Source organism: Triturus cristatus, chromosome 12, assembly GCF_964204655.1.
Source record: "Triturus cristatus chromosome 12, aTriCri1.1, whole genome shotgun sequence".
Taxonomy (NCBI): Eukaryota; Metazoa; Chordata; class Amphibia; order Caudata; family Salamandridae; genus Triturus; species Triturus cristatus.
In genome coordinates this window covers 27,950,218-27,967,599 of record NC_140595.1, presented here as the reverse complement: position 1 = coordinate 27,967,599, position 17,382 = coordinate 27,950,218, and the positions used below count along the sequence as shown (strand labels likewise).

Here is a 17,382-nt window from a genome sequence, read left to right as displayed (position 1 = left end):
TTAGACCCACATTTTGGGCACTTTTTAAACGGAGTCCTTTCCATCGGCCGGGACCGGAGTCGCGGAGGGCCCGAAGGCCGGTGTCGATGTACGGGATGGAAAAAGTGCCGCTTCGAGAGATGAAGATGATGAAGGAACTCGAAGAATCGAGGATTTTCCGTCGAGGCTGGAACCGTAGAAGTTCGAAGCCGGAGTACGAAGGATCACATCCGAGCCCGATGGCGGAAAAAAACACTCTGAGGATGGAGCCGAAGCCCATGCGCAGTACGGACCGAAGGAGGAGTCACCAAACTCGTGACTTCCAAAGACGGTCCAAGAAGAAAAACAAACTGCAAACATCCGGGCCCAACACCAGATGGCGACCTATGCTAAGTGTACAATCTGCAGCTCATATGCCTCGAACTCCTGGTTTTCACTAGCTGCTTTTCTGCTGCACACCGGGGCATGCTTTTAGGCATGTGTAGGAGCTGTGTAGAGACCAGGGGGGAGCCATGGTTAAGGCTGTGGCGCAGGAGGCGTTACACCATGCCCTGGGTGTCCGACATTAGGGACAGGGTGTCCCTACAGTTATCCCAGAGGATTCCTCCTAGATGGCCAGCCTTTTATTCAAGCGGTCAGTGCCTGGCACCCGTAAATGTGGATGACCTAGGCTCTGATCTTGCCTCTTTAGCAGAGTCTTAAAGCACAGTGTCTAAATCCATTTAGAATGGTGATCGGCCCTCTGTACCAGCCAAAAGCCTTAAGAAACTCCAGCATCACATAGTAGGTGAGAACGTCTTCCGTAGAACACCACAATCTCCTCAACTGTGATCCATTTGAAGACCAAAATGACACCTAGTTAAAAATCTTAGTCTTAATGTTAAGAACTATCCCCTTATCCAACACTGGGTGCAAAGAAGTCACAAACGGAAGTTTAACGGAGGTTGGTCCAACCCACCCTACAGGCTTGAGCTGAACGCACTGGATCTGACCGACATTAAAATCTATGCTATACGGGGACCCCATTCCACCCTGACTGCCAGACGTGACGTGCTCTGTGCTGCTGGTCTGGCGGGCCGTACTGCGGCACACTCAGTGGACATGAAAGTTGACAGAGTGCACCCCCTCTGGCAAGGCACCTGGCTTAAGGAGGTGAGTGGCTTTCGTTCCTGGGATCTTAAAGGGATCTCAGTTTGACGATGCGTGGGCGAGCAGTCACATGCACTCCTTTGCGGACCTCCAAACTCAGTACTCCATGCACCTGTCACAATTTTACAAATATTTACAGCTGTGCCACACCCATTTGCACCTCACCAACGGCACGCAGATCCCTGACCACAGCCCGCCTGAGGCTCAGATCATGCTTTGGGACCTTAGGAAGAGGGGAATCGCCCACATCTACCTCACACAGATCAATAACACCCCGACCACGCTAGACCGACTCCGACATCAATGGGAGCATTGGGTGGGAGCTCTAGATAAGGACGACAGGTTTGATGCCCTTATGGCCCCCAGGACCGTCAACCGCTTCTGCCAGACTGTATGGTTCAGCTATACTACTTGCCTACCTGACACCCCCCCCCCCCCCCCCCCCCCCAACGCCTTCACCGGGCTGGCTTCTGCCCAACCCACGCCTGCACCAGGTGTGCCCACGAACCAGTTGACTTCTTCCACGTGGTATGGGGTTGTCCCCGATTGGCGCGGTTCTGGGGTGCCATTGAAGAGGAACTCATGGAGGTGTTGGGCTGGGAGGTTCCCCATGACCCTCAACACGCAGTTCTGGGTATTACAGGTGGGCTAGATGGGTCCAGGAATGAAAAGATCTCACTACTGCAATGGTTGTGGCTAAAAGGGAATTGCCCAGATCCACCCCCCCCCCTCCCCCAAGCGTTGAACAGAGAAAACACTGCATGAAGCACGTGATTGTCCCAAGAAATACCGGGGAAGATTGGTTGAGACTTACAGGACTTGTATTATTTCTTGTACCCTACCAGATCCGCATTTTGGGAAAGTCTAGCTGTTGACTACGTCCACGTTCTTTCATTGTATTGCGCTGAGTGGCTGATACTGCGTGTGGAAAAAGTTAAGTCGTTTAATCGAAAAGAAAAAAAAAAAAAAAAAAAAAAGATGGTCCTGGGCAGTCTAATGTGTAGACTGTTCGTCCACGGGGAAGTTGAGAGGACTTCGCTCCCCTGTGAGGCAGATTAGCTATTTAAAGTCCATTACATAAGATTTGTTGAACGGATAGGAGTGAAGATCTCCCATCCACCCCCCCCCCCCCACATAATCTGAATATCTACCTCTTCAGTTGAATACCATCCAAAGCCTTCTACACAAAGGCAGTGCAGTGAGAGAGGATGTCTGTTATACAGTCAAATCATGGCAGCATTTGGACATGGGAAAACAGATGCACGCATTACCATAAAAATGTAAAACCAAAAATTAAAAAAATTAAGACACTGCGGACTACTTACAGCTTGATACCATCATCTTCAGCACTTAGTTCAGCTTCCTTTTGCTTCGTTTGTTTCTGCGTGTAAGACGAGGGAAAATTAATCAAAAGGTTTAGATGCATATTAACACTTAATAGCGGAATTCAATGACAAAAGGATAAAATACTATCAGTTGTCATCATTATAGCAAACTTTTACGCAATGAGCAGCAAACCATGTTCTTTTCAAAATAAAAAACGGGGGTAAAAAAAAAATAAGGGATTAAAAAAAGGGGTACAGACCACCATGGTGGTTTGAGAAACCTATTTGCATAGAGGCAATTAGTACCTAAAGAGGCGCACGGGTAAACTTTCCATAAGTTGTCGAGAAAATGGTTTCTAATTTGAAGATGTAACCGCTTCTCAATGAGTCAAAATGCTCAAGATCTGGGCCATATCACTATTGCTACTCTAAGACACAAAACTGCCACTGAAGACTCCTGCCATCAAGGCAGAGCCGTTATGCGATTTGCATGCATAGACTGAATCCTGACATACTGCTCACATGATCTCATGCAACGATGATCGTCGCACTAAACTGGCCTGTCTTAATTCAGGCAGGTGAGGCATTTTAAGTGAAATAAGCAGCAGATATTGGGTAGGCATGACAGAACATGGAAAAACACCTTCCAAAACCCAGCACTGGTATATTCCTCGCTGCACTGAAGGACGCTTGGTTTTGCAAGAGCTTGTAAAATGCAGAGCCACCGCAGCGCAAAAACTTGAGTGATGGTCCAAACCACATGGCCAACACATAAAAGCAGTTTTCAGGGATGGAATAGTGAGCGGTTGATGCAAATGGTCCAGGCTGAAAGTTAGGCCAGAGGCTTTGTCTCCATACACTGTGCAATTTACTCAGGACGGTGTCAGTTCAGACCAGGCTGTAACTTGGCACACAAAAGCCAACAGTAGAACACAAGTGCATACTTGTGCCAGAGGGGAAGAGGAGGGAAAAACATAAGTATGTGTGCGGCACCACGGATAACACTGACCTGTATCACATGAGACAAACAAAACGCTGTATTCGAGTGGCTAATGCCAGAGATGGTGGCCTTGGCCTACCGCACCATGAATCACCTCTTAAGGCCTGAAGCCTCAACCCAGGCCTTAGTCTGGCTCAAAGCTTACATCACACTTACAAAGCAACCAACTAACAGAAAATCTCTGCACCATGGAGCCGTTATACAGTGCACTGCATCACTGCAGAGCAAAGAGGCTTGAGAAATAGGATCCCTGGCTCCAGTTGAAGCACAATGTTGAAGTCTTTTCATGCCAGGGCTCTGACGTTTTGCTGAACAGAGGGGTGACATTTGTTCCACCTCACCTTCCTTAGAGCTGGTCGTCCACTTGGCTTTTCATTACCAACTCTGTTTGGTTCCTCAACTAAAAAGTTAAACCGAAGACATAATTAGGAAGGAAGAACATTCAATGACAACATTAACATTTCTCAATCATGAACAACCACACAATTCTCTGGCTTCAAGTCGGCTCTTTTGCTCGACTGGCGTGCGGTGCGAGGCCATGCATTTTCACGGTTTGATTGCCCTGTATCTAAGGCTGTTGGGAACGCTTTAATAGGTTCCTCACATCCCCATGGGGAGGGGCATTTGGAGAAAGGAGAAGTGACCAGTGCACTAGTCTAGTGCATGGATGTGGATACAGATACAGAAGTGATATTTTGGTTCGTCATTTAAGCACAATTGAGAGAACTGTCCATATTTTAGAAGGAAGGCTGGATATTGCATTGTGGCACAAGAACACCTCTGTTGGGGCCCCGTCACAGGTCCCCCCTACAGCAAACCACCCAAACACTTATCCCCAGGCTAGCACTGCTCTGGGGAGGGGCTTCTGAAGATTGTATCAAAGTACATTTCATCTAACTGGATTCTTCCTTTGCACTTTTAAAAGCTACAATTTGTTCATGTGAGCAACATACATTGAAACATTAAAGACACTTAAGGTCCAATTTAATCAAAATGTTGGCAATAAAATAGATCCCTGCCGCCAACAGGGCACAGAATTTAGTGACTTGAGACCAAAAAAAAAAAAAAAAAAAAAAAAAATCTAATTCAGGATGCCAGGTCTCATTTCAGACAACCTTTGCATTCTGAACAATGCAAATTCTTTTGCAGTAGATGCAAAATGAGTCAATTTGAAAAAAATCCCGAATATGATATGTACATGAAAATGGGTCTCGAGATTGTCTATTAAACAATTCTGACCTCAAGTTTGGAATATTAAAATAGCAACAGGACAAAATGCTACTTACATTCTCAAACAGTGTTAGGGCTGTAATGTCCCAGAGTAGTTGAAATGTATTCCAATGAACCAGAAGCACTGCTTTACATAAAGCTCTGTGGACACTGCAGCCACAGTACTTACCTTTCGGCTCCTCTGCTGGACACGCCCTCTTCGCTGGGCCTCCCCGACCACCCCTCATGGGTCTGCCTCTCTTGCGGGTGAGGGGGGAGCGGGCAGGAGTAGAAGTAGCACTTTGTGAGGCGCCATCAGAACCAGCGCTTTCCGTTGCATCGCACTCCATTTGATCTTGCGAGGTTCTCTCTTCACCCTCTTCATTATCCTGAGATTCAGATACCTCGACTTCTAGTGCTTCAGAAACGTCAGATTTATCTTTTGATTTGGAGTCTTTCATCTTTTGGGGCGACGGGTCTGACTTTTCACTTTCAGAGTCTTTCGATTCAACATCAAGTTTGCCAGAATCAGAAGACTCTGCCTTCTCTGGGGACTCGCGAAATTCTGTGAGCTTGGTTTCATAGAATTTAAAAGCTGCACTTTCTTCCTCATTCAGAAACCTACAAAGGCAAAAAAGGAAGGAAAAGAACTAACATGTTACAGATGAAGCCAAAAGGTAACAAGGTCGCAATATCGCACCAAAATTTCTTTTCATAAGGCCAAGGTTACTGGAACTAGGCGGCAGGGATGACTAAATTGTGTGTCAAGAAAAGGCAAAATATGCGGTATAATGTAGTACTTTTGATATTTTGTAATTTCTACAGTTGGGATAATACGGCGAGCACCGATTCAATCTTATTAGAAACTAAATCTACAAATAAGCAACTCAAAGATGAACAGTTAATCTTTGCGAAGGGGATGCCACTGTGTGCTGACACGTTGCGATGTTTAATAACTTTACCCACTTGAGCTAGTAACAATTTTTTCTAAAATATCTGCAGATTATGCAGCAGATTGCTAAGGAAATGTGGCAAGTTCATAATTGTGCAATGAACATCTGAAAAATTTAAGTTGGAATAGGCCATGTATAGAGAAAATGGATGAATTGTTATATTGACAGGTAATTAGGTATACATTCTGATTTTGGCACCTTGAAAGAAATTACTAAGCTCTGAGGATATTTTTGCTTCTCAGAACTCCAACATTTTAGATCAATGACGGAGGAAATACATCCCTGGTGCTTGTCACAGGTTCACATTCTTTACATATAGAAAAGGTGTTTGTTGTTTAGAACGAGACTCCTTTTGGACGCCATGCCTCTCCTACTCTCAAACAACGCAGTTACTACTGGGGCATTGGACTTCAATTTGGCACTAATCAATGAAGATTTGGTGTGGTGGAATTTGACAGTTACACTTACATAGGGACTATGGTAATGACAAATTTATTAAACCTAAGCTGATTTTAGGAATAGTGTAATCTCCTTTGGTTATAAGATTTGTTTCAATTGTATATATGTTTGGAAGGGAAATTAAGTGAAGATATAACACTGGTTACAACAAACCTTGAGCGTTGTAATCTCATATGATTATTGCTCTCTGAAGATCTATTAAGTTAAAGAGAATGTTATATCAAGTCCATGTAAGTGCTCAGTCAAATCCACAAATCAGAATGCCATGCAGGGTTAATACACCAAACTGCAAAGGAATAAGGTGGTCAGGTTCTGATTTTCACTATCAGTGACCTATGGAAATGTGTACTTTCTAGCATCCTATTCACAAAATGTCTAGGTATGGACTGCATCAGTCCTGTCCCAAATGATGAAGTGAACTGGTGAGTCTATGTTGACAGTCCCATTGATAAAACCCCCTCCGACATTAACTAGAGAAAGTGGAAACTAATCTCAAATAACGAGACAACAGTAATTAAAACATTTTAGACACGTGAAGGTCTATTAGCCATATGTAGATTTTAGCAGCACCATCGATTCTGCAGCCAGGTCTACTTTATGACATGAATTGGTCTGGAGAAAGCAAGAAAAAGTTCAGTTTTTCCCCCTAACAGTTTTAAATGTCAACAGAATACATGTGGGCTTGTTAAACATCTAATGTATGAAGAGCTTGCTCCGCAACTGAATCAGGTTGCGGGAAACAAAAACAGTAATCTCAATGGATTGATGTGGAACTGTGAGACCACCTTCGAGAGAAACCTGGGACGGGTACGAAGTAAACTGTGTGTATTTGGAAGAAGGGTTTTTCTAAAGTTGGCGCCTGGAGCTCACGGACATGTCCAAGTGAAGTGATGGCGAGAAATGATACCTTCCAAAGAGGGGAAAAAGTGGATGGGTTCAAATGGAAGGGCCATTAGTCTTGTTAAGATTCCATGTCAGAGCCAAAGAGGAAAACGTGTTGCCCGTTTTGAAGGTGAGCGGCTAGTCGATAATTAGCGGACAATTTCTTGGACAGACAATAGAGAAATTTGTTCCACAAAGCTGCGCAACAGGCATGCCTCTTTTTGGAGGGAGACTTAAGATACATCAAGATCTAAAGGTGCTATTATGGAGTACTATGGAGCCTGGATCAACAGGAGTGTAACATGGCAAATTAAGGGGCTCGTAGGGGAAGAGATAGGAATCTAAGGAAAGGCAAGAATTAAAAGATATAAAAAGACAGGAAAGGGGAGGATGGAGGGGAAAGGGAGGTTATAATGGGTTAGGGTAGACCGAACCCGGTAGATGGTAGCTGTTACATCAACGATGGAAATGTGAAGTGTCTAAAAAAAGATTAAAGATATTATCAATGATGACGTGTAGACAGACACTCCTTAGTTATGTGTAGTGATTCGTTGGTGGTAGAATCACAAAAAGTGGAGTGTATGGGTCAATCTAATACGGATAAATACTAGTGACTGTTCTATAGCCCTACTGCCTTTCTAGGTCTTATAAAATTGACTTGCACGTAACACCGGGGGCACAAACAGAAGTAGCTGGAGAGTAGGATAGCGTAAGCCAGTGGTTCAGAAACTTTGACTTACAGCTCCCTTGACCAATTGGCCACGGCTCCCCATTACAACATTTTCGTATGTGTATGTAAGTGTAAGTAATCCCAACCTCTGTAGTGCATCCATTTCAATCCCTGAAAATATTTGTGCACCCTCAGGGCGTGCAGTGAATGCATCTGTTTGCTCTTCATGTGCGACCAAACTGAAGTTGGACACATCCAGCCAAATCCAGGGACGCTAGGGTGCTGCGGCGCAGTTTGTGAACCACGGGGCTTACATCTGTTCATGATCTACACCGAATTCAATGAGGAATTGCAATGGCTGGTTCGCTTTGTCATTTTCCTTTCACATTATGACAGGTCAGTAGCCTACCACGGAGGTTCAATTGGACACAAAGTCCACTCAGACGGCTTCCATGTGTCCACATAAATTCCTGTAAAGCTATTTATCAAGAAAGACAAAGCCTATTTTTGTAGCCATGGATTCATGTAATAAAACCAATGAAAAGAATGCCAAGGCATTCAGAGTACTGCTGGTGCTATACCTCAAATTAAGAAAGTTAGTGCTGTTAACCCCTTCGATGCTGCGCAGATTCCGCCGCTGTGCTGACGGAATCTTGCGCGGGTGTGGTCATGACGGAATGGTTCCGTCATGAGCACAGCTCAACCGTGGGTCATGACGGAACCATTCCGTCATGAGCACCGAAGGGGTTAAATACTGTCTGCCTATATACAAACCACTGTAATTCGCAACGAAACAGCAGCAATAACCACAGTATGGAGATGAAAAAAAACTCACAATGACAACCACAGGATTCCGTTGCTTCAGGTCAGTCATTTGTACTTCAAGTCTCACTGTACATCAAATACTGTACTAAGAGCCAGCACATTTGTAATGGGATTAAAGGCTGCAGTGAAGGCATTCTAACACCCATTAAAGTACTCAAAATGCATCAACTGACAAAACCTCCAGACCCCTCTAATGAAAAAGAACATCCACTGTGTTATCGATAATGGGCAAATATACGGAAGTGCTATAAGGAAATGAAGACGTTTCTACTGTAGTCCTGAAGGAGGGACCAGTTTGTAACTGAATTACACAGGATCGCATTTAGTGCTAAAGTCAAACAGTGAAGGTATCGCATAGTAACGTGGGGCTATGCAGCCCCAATCTTTTCTCCTTCATAAATACTGGAAGTAACATAAATGAGAATATTCATCACTGTGGGCATTGGACACTGGACCACGATTCTTTTTTGAAAATACAGTGAATCTTAAATGTCCTTGTGCCATCGACTTGGGAACGCCCTCTGAGACGAGTTGCCAATTCCAGTGGCTTGTGCTCATAATAAATACCCAAATACCAAACTGTTTCCCGTCCGGCTGTCCTCATGTGGGGATTGATAACACTTTCAATGAGGGCAACGTCTGCTACCCTGCGTTTCTTCACTTATGAATTATTATGCTACGAGACAGCAAGTGCACCACCTAGTGGTCGCCAGGCACGGAGCACCCAGCCTGCATTCCAGAGGCTGGTGTAATTCAGAATACATTATGGATTAGCATCTGCTACTGCGGTGCCCATGGCTGGTTTTGGTGGCGCACCAAGGTGCCGCAGCGCACACTTTGGGAACCACTGGCGTAAGCAATTATCCCCAACCAACTCAGCCATATTGGATTGCTCCTGTACTGTGGGGACTGGGAGGTGACGTTTGGGCATTTGGCGCTTTCTGGTGTGGTGATGGTCTATGCCTTGTAGTCACCAGTGCCAGAAGTACTTCTGGGGGACCTGAAAGTTCACTGGTGGACTTGCTGCTACTTCCTGCTGGGGATTTTGGCAAAGTCGTGGCTCACTCCTGGCAAGTATTTCGCCGTGTCAGTGCCCACAGCCAGATGCTCTGGCTAAATAAGAGCGAGGAGGGTATTTGATGCCCCTATGTTGTCTGTCTTAATGAGGACTACTTTGCCAGTGAGATGGGGGACGGAAGGCTTTCATAGTAAGGGGGGGGGAACAGCCAGTTTCAGATCATTAATGTGGAGACACTTGTGTGTAGAAAGCTGGGGTTCTGTTGCAGTTACCCCCCCATTTTTCCCCAGACTACTGATGCATTTTGACTTGATGTGCCCTGGGTCCCTGCCTATCAGGTTCCCAGGGCCTGTGCTCTTTACCGAAACTGTACCTTGTACCCCCAATTGACACCCTTCGAGGCCATGTACCTACACACACGCCTACAAACACACGCCTACAATCCACTGCCCTGGCATAAGGCAGCCACACCTATTACTAGTAGCGATGGTACAGGTGCATGAGCCCTATACCCTTACAGTGTCTAAACCAATTCTTAGACATTGTAAGTGCAGTAATGCAATTAAGAGTAAATGGTGCTGGGAGTTGGTCATTACGAACTCCACAGTACCATAATGGTTTTACCATGGGTTGACCCCTCCAGGACTCCCAAACGTCAACTGCAGCCTCTGAGGCACGGGGACCCCTGCAACCGCATGTGGTCAGATAAGGTGAAATCAGACCTTAAGACACCGCTGCATACAGCCTCCCGTGCAGAAGAGAACCCAAGGTGTACCTACCTCCCTGAGCCCTCCAACTAACCGTTGGTACCTTGCAGAAGCCTTCCTGGACCGAGCCTGCAGCTAAGAATCCAAAACCGGCAACTCCCATTGAAAACAGGGCAAACCGCAACCATAGGACATTGGGTCTCAGCACCCGGCCGCCCTACTGCAGCGGAGGGTGCTTGGAGTGCATCCTTGACCCTTGGGTGAATCCTGGTTCTAACCCCAGAATACTACATCCAAAAACCAAGTACTTACCTGTAAACTACAACTGTGCAAAACTAAATTTTACTTTCTCTAGGAAATGTCCCAGAGTGATATCTAGGCATAATCGCACTGATTAGCAAGAGTAACTTAAAAAGTAATTCAAGAAGTAATAAGTCTTGTAATCTACAAAGTAACTGAAAAGTAATTCTGATAGACATGCCCATAAATCAACCAAATGCATTTGAACCTGCATTCAACTGTAATTAATTGCGCAAGTATTGCCAAGTATTACTGACCTGTACCAGGCCTTGTTCTAGAAATAAAAGTAAATATTTTTATACAAACAAAATTGGTCTGGGTTCAGTCTTTTGAGTATGACATTCCTTGCCAGAGTACACAAAAAATGCTTAACACTACCCTATTATAAAGCCTTACTGCTCGCCCACACTACCACAAATTGAGAGCAAGGCATGATCTACTTTTACCTCTGCCTACCTTAGAGGTACCACAGGACTGTATATACTATACCAAAATGAGTTAGTGTGCAGAACCAGCTCCCTACAACTTGTAACTGAGTGTTGACTGGCCTTGAGTGGTCGGGTACTTTGATGTGTACCCCCCAACCCTTAAGGGATGCGTCCTTTGAAATGGTCCTCTGCAGGAACTGGGTTGAGAAAAGACCATGCCAGTAACAGGCTGTTGGTATTCCGCAATAGCTGAGAGCGAGCAGCTTCACGGCCCACGAACACTAGATCGTCCCAATGACACTCTGCTTGGGACCACTGGTGCGCTAAGTAATCTGGCATGGGATACACTGGCAATACAGGAGACCATGTCAAAGATGGCTGCTAGTCTAGTTGGAAGAGAGGGACTGTCTGAAAAGCCTGTATCCAGAGTTGAGAATTGCACGATGATCAGGCTGGAGGAGTCCGATGCCGATAGCAAAGGATGGTTAATGAGAGTTTGTGGCATTTCTGACGAGTGGCACTCTTGACGAGTTAGTCGTCCATGTAAGGGAAGATGTGCATGCCATGTCGGAGTAGATAAACAGCCACCACCACAAGGCCTTTAGTAAAAATCCTGGGTGTGGTAGGGAATCCGAAGGGGTACCTTTTCCTTGAGGAGCAGTTGGTGTGGTGGGGAGAGTTTGCAAGGTGTAATGCTGGAAGGCGTGGAAGTGAGCTCCAGACAGTAACCATATTGGATAATATCCACTAGTCCACCAGGCAGGAAAGTAGACGTGTAGACAACCCCCGATTGGTGTGGGATGGGGGCGCAACAACAGGGTGTCCGTTCCTTTGGGGGAGCCACCTTTAATCGATTCCTTTGGAGTGGTTACCGCTGTAGGAGGTGGAGGTTTCAGGGTGAGTTGGTTTTGGAACCCCCTCAATAGGATACACAGTGAAAGGATGCCCGAAAGACAATAGTTTGATGGGCACCCTTTGCCGAGGCTGTCTCCGTATCTTCCCTTCTCTTTAATAATTGGCCAACCTGCGGACTGAAGAGATTTTGCCCATCAAAGAGCAGGTTGAGCACATTTTGCTTAATCTCCGGTTTGAACCTAGACACTAAAGTTTACCCCCTAGCAGCCATATTCACCGCATCTAGGGCACAGTGCATGGTGGTGGAGTCGGAGTCTTTCCCTCCTCTTGTAAAACACTTGAAACCTTTTCTGTACCTCTGGGAGATATTGAAGAAGTCCCTCTTTCAGGCCAGTGGGCAAATTCATACCTGGAAAGCAGTCCAAACAAATTGGCATTCCAACGGTTGGCTGGTTGCGCAGCTAACCCCTTACCTGCGGAATCTATTCTTTACTCTCAGGTAAAGGGAATTATAAGTGATCTGAGAGTTGGCCCTTTTAAAGGCTTTTGGAATGAATGAATGAATAAGAGATATATAGCGCATAGTTACCCTCAGGCATCCCAGCGCTTGTCCAGGGTGACAACCATACAAAGCAGATAATTCAGCAGCGTCAGGCAGGGAAAGGAATATGCTACTTACCAGTATGCATCTGTTCTTGGCATGTAGAGCTGCAGAGTTGTACACTTAGCATAGGTCGCCATCTGGTGTTGGGCCCGGATGTTTGCAGTTTGTTTTTCTTCTTGGACAGTCTTTGGAAGTCACGAGTTTGGCGACTCCTCCTTCGGTCCGTACTGCGCATGGGCTTCGGCTCCATCCTCAGATTGTTTTTCGCCAACAGGGAAATGATGGAGCGTAGTAATAACAGTGAGAAACCCATGTGTTGTATCTAAATAAGATGTACTGGAACGGATACAGGTAGCCGGGGAGGCGGGTGGGCGTGTACAACTCTGCAGCTCTACATGCCAAGAACAGATGCATACTGGTAAGTAGCATATTCCGTTCGAGGCATATGAGCTGCAGATTGTACACTTAGCATAGATTATACAGCAGTACCCAACCTTAGCGGCGACCACCGGTATCCGTTGCAGCTGTTTGAAAAAGTGTCTTTAGTACAGCCTGGCCCACCCTAGCTTGCTGCTTGGAATGCACATCTACACAGTAGTGTTTTGTGAAGGTGTGCGGTGTAGACCATGTGGCTGCCTTGCAGATGTCATCTAAGGGTATATTCCCTAGAAAAGCCATAGAAGCCCCTAACTTTCTTGTAGAGTGGGCTTTAGGGGGAACAGATAATGTTCTTTGCCTTTTGATAGCAAATTTGTATGCATTTTACAATCCACCTAGCTATCCCTGATTTTGAAATGGGGTTGCCTTTATGTGGTGGAGAGAAGGAAACGAACAATTGTTTAGTCTTCCTGAAGGGTTGCGTTCTTTGTATGTAGTATAGTAACGCCCTTTTTACATCAAGTGTGTGTAAGGCCCTTTCTGCAACAGATTGGGGTTGCGAAAAGAAAACAGGTAATTCCACTGATTGATTGAGGTGGAAGGGGGAAATGACTTTGGGCAGAAACTTCGGATTTGTGCGAAGTATGACCTTGCTGTGATGCATTTGTATGTAGGGTTCCTGTATGGTGAACGCTTGTATTTCACCAACCCTTCTAAGGGAAGTGATAGCTACAAGGAAAGCTGTTTTCCAGGTGAGAAACTGTAGCTCACATTTGTGCATTGGTTCGAAGGGCGGACCCATTAGTCGTGTAAGAACTAAATTTAGATTCCATACAGGGGAAGGTGGTGCCCTGGGAGGAATTACTCGTTTAAGGCCTTCCATGAAGGCTTTAATAGCGGGCACTCTGAAGAGTGATAAATGCTGCCTGTTTTGTAGATAAGCAGCGATCGCTGCTAGGTGTAGGCGTATGGATGAATATGCCAGGTTACACCTGTGAAGATGGAGCAGATAGCATATGATGTGCTGTATGGATGCATCTAGGGGGTTGATTGTATTGTTACGGCAGTAAATTACAAATCTTTTCCACTTTGCGGCATAGCATGCTCTAGTGGTAGGACGTCTGGCTTCCATGATGATGTTCATGCAATCAGGGGGAAGGTTAAGGTATCCGAATTCTAAGATTTCAGGAGCCAGATCGCCAGGTTGAGCTGAGCTGGGTCCGGGTGCCTGATTTCTCCATGGTTCTGGGTTAGGAGGCATGGGGAAAGGTGCAGTTTTTGATGTGGTACCACTGATAGTTGTAGTAGCGTGGTGTACCACGGCTGCCTGGCCCACGTCGGAGCCACCAGAATGAGTGTGAGGGAGTGCTGTTGTAGCTTCCTGACCACTAATGGAATTAGTGGGAGAGGTGGAAAGGCGTATGCAAATCTGCCTGACCAGTTCATCCATATCGCATTGCCCTTGGACAATGGGTGTGGGTATCTGGCGGCGAAGCTTGGGCATTTTTTGTTTTCGTGGGTGGCGAAGAGGTCTATCTGAGGATGCCCCCACTGTTGGAAGAAAGGGTGAAGAACTTGTGGATGCAGTTCCCATTCGTGTAGTTGTTGCGTTTGTCTGCTGAGCAGATCTGCCATGGTGTTTTGTACGCCTGGAACGTGCTGTGCCAGGAGAAAGATGTTTTGGGGAATTGCCCATCTCCATATGCTCTGGGCTAAGCGGGAGAGCTGGGGAGAGTGTGTCCCCCCCTGTTTTTGTATATAATACATCGCAGTCATGTTGTCTGTGCGAATGAGGACTGCTTTGCCCGAAATTTGTTTTTGGAAAGATTTTAGGGCTAGAAAGATCGCCAAGAGCTCCAGATGGTTGATGTGGAGCGATTTTTGCTGTGGCGTCCATAGACCTTGCATTGTGAGGTGTAGGAGGTGCGCTCCCCAGCCGGAGAGCGATGCGTCCGCTGTTAGAATCACCTGAGGAACCGGGTCCAGGAACGGCCGTCCTTTGGAAAGGTTTGTGGTGTTCCACCACTGCAGAGAGTGATGTGTGCGGCCGTCCACCAACACCAGATCCGTCAGCTGACCCTGGGCCTGGTTCCACTGTTGTGCTAGGCACTCTTGAAGTGGACGCATGTGGAGTCTTGCATGGGGCACTATAAATATGCAAGACGCCATCATTCCTATGAGCTTCATGAACACTCTTGCTGGAAGAGAGTGTTGGGGAAGGAATGTTTTGCGTAAGGCTTGAATGCTTGTGATTCTGGCTGAGTTTGGATAGGCAATACCTTTGGAGGTGTCTATAGTGGCCCCGAGATATTGCTTTGTGTGAGATGGTATGAGGTGGGACTTTTGGTAGTTCACCGTGAAGCCTAGCTGGTGGAGCAGTTGGATGGTGCTGTTTGTATGTTGCACACATTGGTGGTAGGATGTGGCTTTTATCAGCCAGTCGTCTAAGTAAGGGAAGACGTGAATGTGTTGACGTCTGAGGTGTGCTGCTACTACTGCTAGGCATTTGGTAAACCCTCGTGGTGCAGTGGTGACCCCGAAGGGGAGAACCGTGAATTGGTAATGTTGCCCGTCCACCACGAACCTGAGGTATTTCCTGTGAGAGGGGTGTATTGGAATGTGAAAGTATGCGTCTTTCAGATCCAAGGTTGTGAGAAAGTCTCCCTGGCAGAGGAGTGGGAGGACTTGTTGTAGAGTGACCATGTGAAAATGGTCTGAATGTATGTAGGCATTTAGAGGCCGGAGGTCCAGAATGGGTCTGAGGGTCTCGTCTTTCTTTGGTATTAAGAAATATAGAGAGTAGACCCCTAGATTTCGTTGATTGACGGGGACCTGCTCTATAGCGTGTTTTTGCAGGAGTGAGAGTACCTCTTGTTTGAGCAGTGTGGAATGTTCTTGAGACATTGGACGGTGCCTTGGTGGGATATTGGGTGGGGTAGATGTTAGCTCTAGACAGTACCCTGACCGAATGATTTGGGTCACCCATTTGTCCGATGTTATGGACTCCCATACGTGGATAAAGTTTTGTAGTCTGCCCCCGACCGGAGTGGAATGGTCTGGGGGGAGCGGAGGGGAGTCATTGTGCTGGGGGGGTGGCAGAACGGGTGTTGTTGGTTTTGCCCCTGCCCTTATTGTTGTTACCCCTGTAACCACCTCTGTGATTGCCCTTTGAAAAGGTATTTTGAGGAGGGGACTTGTAGGAGGTAGAGGCGTTATCGGTGGAGGAGCCTCTGCCTGTGCCACGAAAGGACGAGCGTCGAAAGGAACGTTTGGAGGCTTGTGTTTGGAGTGCCCCCATAGACTTTGCTGTGTCTGTGTCTTTCTTCAGCTTTGAGCGCTTAGTCTACCTTTGGCCTAAAGAGTGTTTCCTGGTCAAAGGGGTGATTGAGTATGGATGCCTGGACTTCAGGCTTGAACCCTGAGATCCTGAGCCAGGCGTGGCGACGAAGCAGGACACTGGTATTTATGGCCCTAGAAGCAGTGTCGGCTGCATCGAGGGCACACTTAATGGAGGTGTTTGTAATTAGTTTACCCTCCTGTATGAGGTCATGAGCCTTGTGCTTGTATTTTTCTGGAAGGTGCTGCATAAGAGCCTCTAGTTCGTCATAGTGTGCTCTATCATATCGCGCAAGCAGTGCTTGTGTGTTTGCAATGCGCCACATGTTTGCAGCTTGGGAGGCGGTGCGTTTACCAGACGCGTCCAGAAGTTTAGATTCTTTGTCTGGCGGTGGGGCATCTCCTGAGGATTGGGAGTTAGCCCGCTTTCTAGCTGTGGAGACAACTAGGGAATCTAGGGGAGCAGGGCCCTTGATGTAAGCAGGGTCTGTGGGTGCCGCCTTGTACTTCTTCTCTATTCTAGGGTTCAGTACTCTGGCTCTGACAGGGTCTTTGAACACCTCTGTAGCGTGCTTGGTGACACCCTTAAGCATGGGTAAAATGGAAGTAGATTTGTCTTGTATATCAAATGTATCCAGTAGGAAGTCTTCTTCTACTGGTTCACTGTGCATGTCCACCCCATGGTAGTGTGCTGCCCTCTGCACTAAATGATGAAACCCTAAGGAGTCCTCTGGAGGAGACGGCCTTGATGGGTATAGGTCGTCCTGAGGTACATTGGGTATATCAGGGTTATTGTAATCCTCCCATGGATCTGGGGTCCCTGGTGGAGTGGGATCCATTGGGGCGTCCGCCGGGTAATTGTCCGGATCCCCATCATCCGGATCTGGGGATGGGGCCGGATCGTAGTGAGGTAAAGGTGGCGGAGACCTGTGAGGTGGAGGCAGTGGAGGGGGTAGGGGAGGCGGTGGTGGGGAGGGCACTCTGAGGGGAGAAGTAGCAGAGTCCTTCCTTTTGGGTGGAGGAGGAGGAGGAGCCGGAGCATCAAGGCGTCTTTTCTTGGTAGTTAAAGTCAAAAGCCCAGTCTTTGGATCTTTGGACAAAGTCTTTTGTAAAGGGTCTGGTGTAAACAGAGCCAACGGTGTCGAGTCGTCTGTCGGCACCGGTGATTTCGGAACCGGGGGTTTCGATGGTCTGTGTGCGCCATGCTTTTTTGAGGTCTCCGGGTGTTTCGGCGTCGAATGATGTTTCGGCGCCGGAGCGTCGGTGCCGACAGATTTGTGTTTGTGTTTGGTCGGCACAGAGTGT

The 17,382-nt window shown here is 46.8% G+C and overlaps 1 protein-coding gene across 2 annotated transcripts in view; it reads right to left on the bottom strand.

Moving 5' to 3' along the window:
• LOC146772284 (SURP and G-patch domain-containing protein 2-like) overlaps positions 1-17,382 on the bottom strand; it is a 58,125-nt gene that overhangs the window by 21,060 nt on the left and 19,683 nt on the right. The window contains exons 7-9 of one of the 2 annotated variants that reach the window (XM_085638937.1): positions 4,853-5,283; positions 3,795-3,853; positions 2,454-2,509 (exon numbers count right to left, since the gene is read on the bottom strand). In XM_085638937.1, the coding sequence (XP_085495063.1) occupies positions 2,454-2,509; positions 3,795-3,853; positions 4,853-5,283 (546 nt within the window). The remainder of the gene's footprint in view (positions 1-2,453; positions 2,510-3,794; positions 3,854-4,852; positions 5,284-17,382) is intronic. The other variant, XR_014972286.1, reaches the window with a different exon arrangement.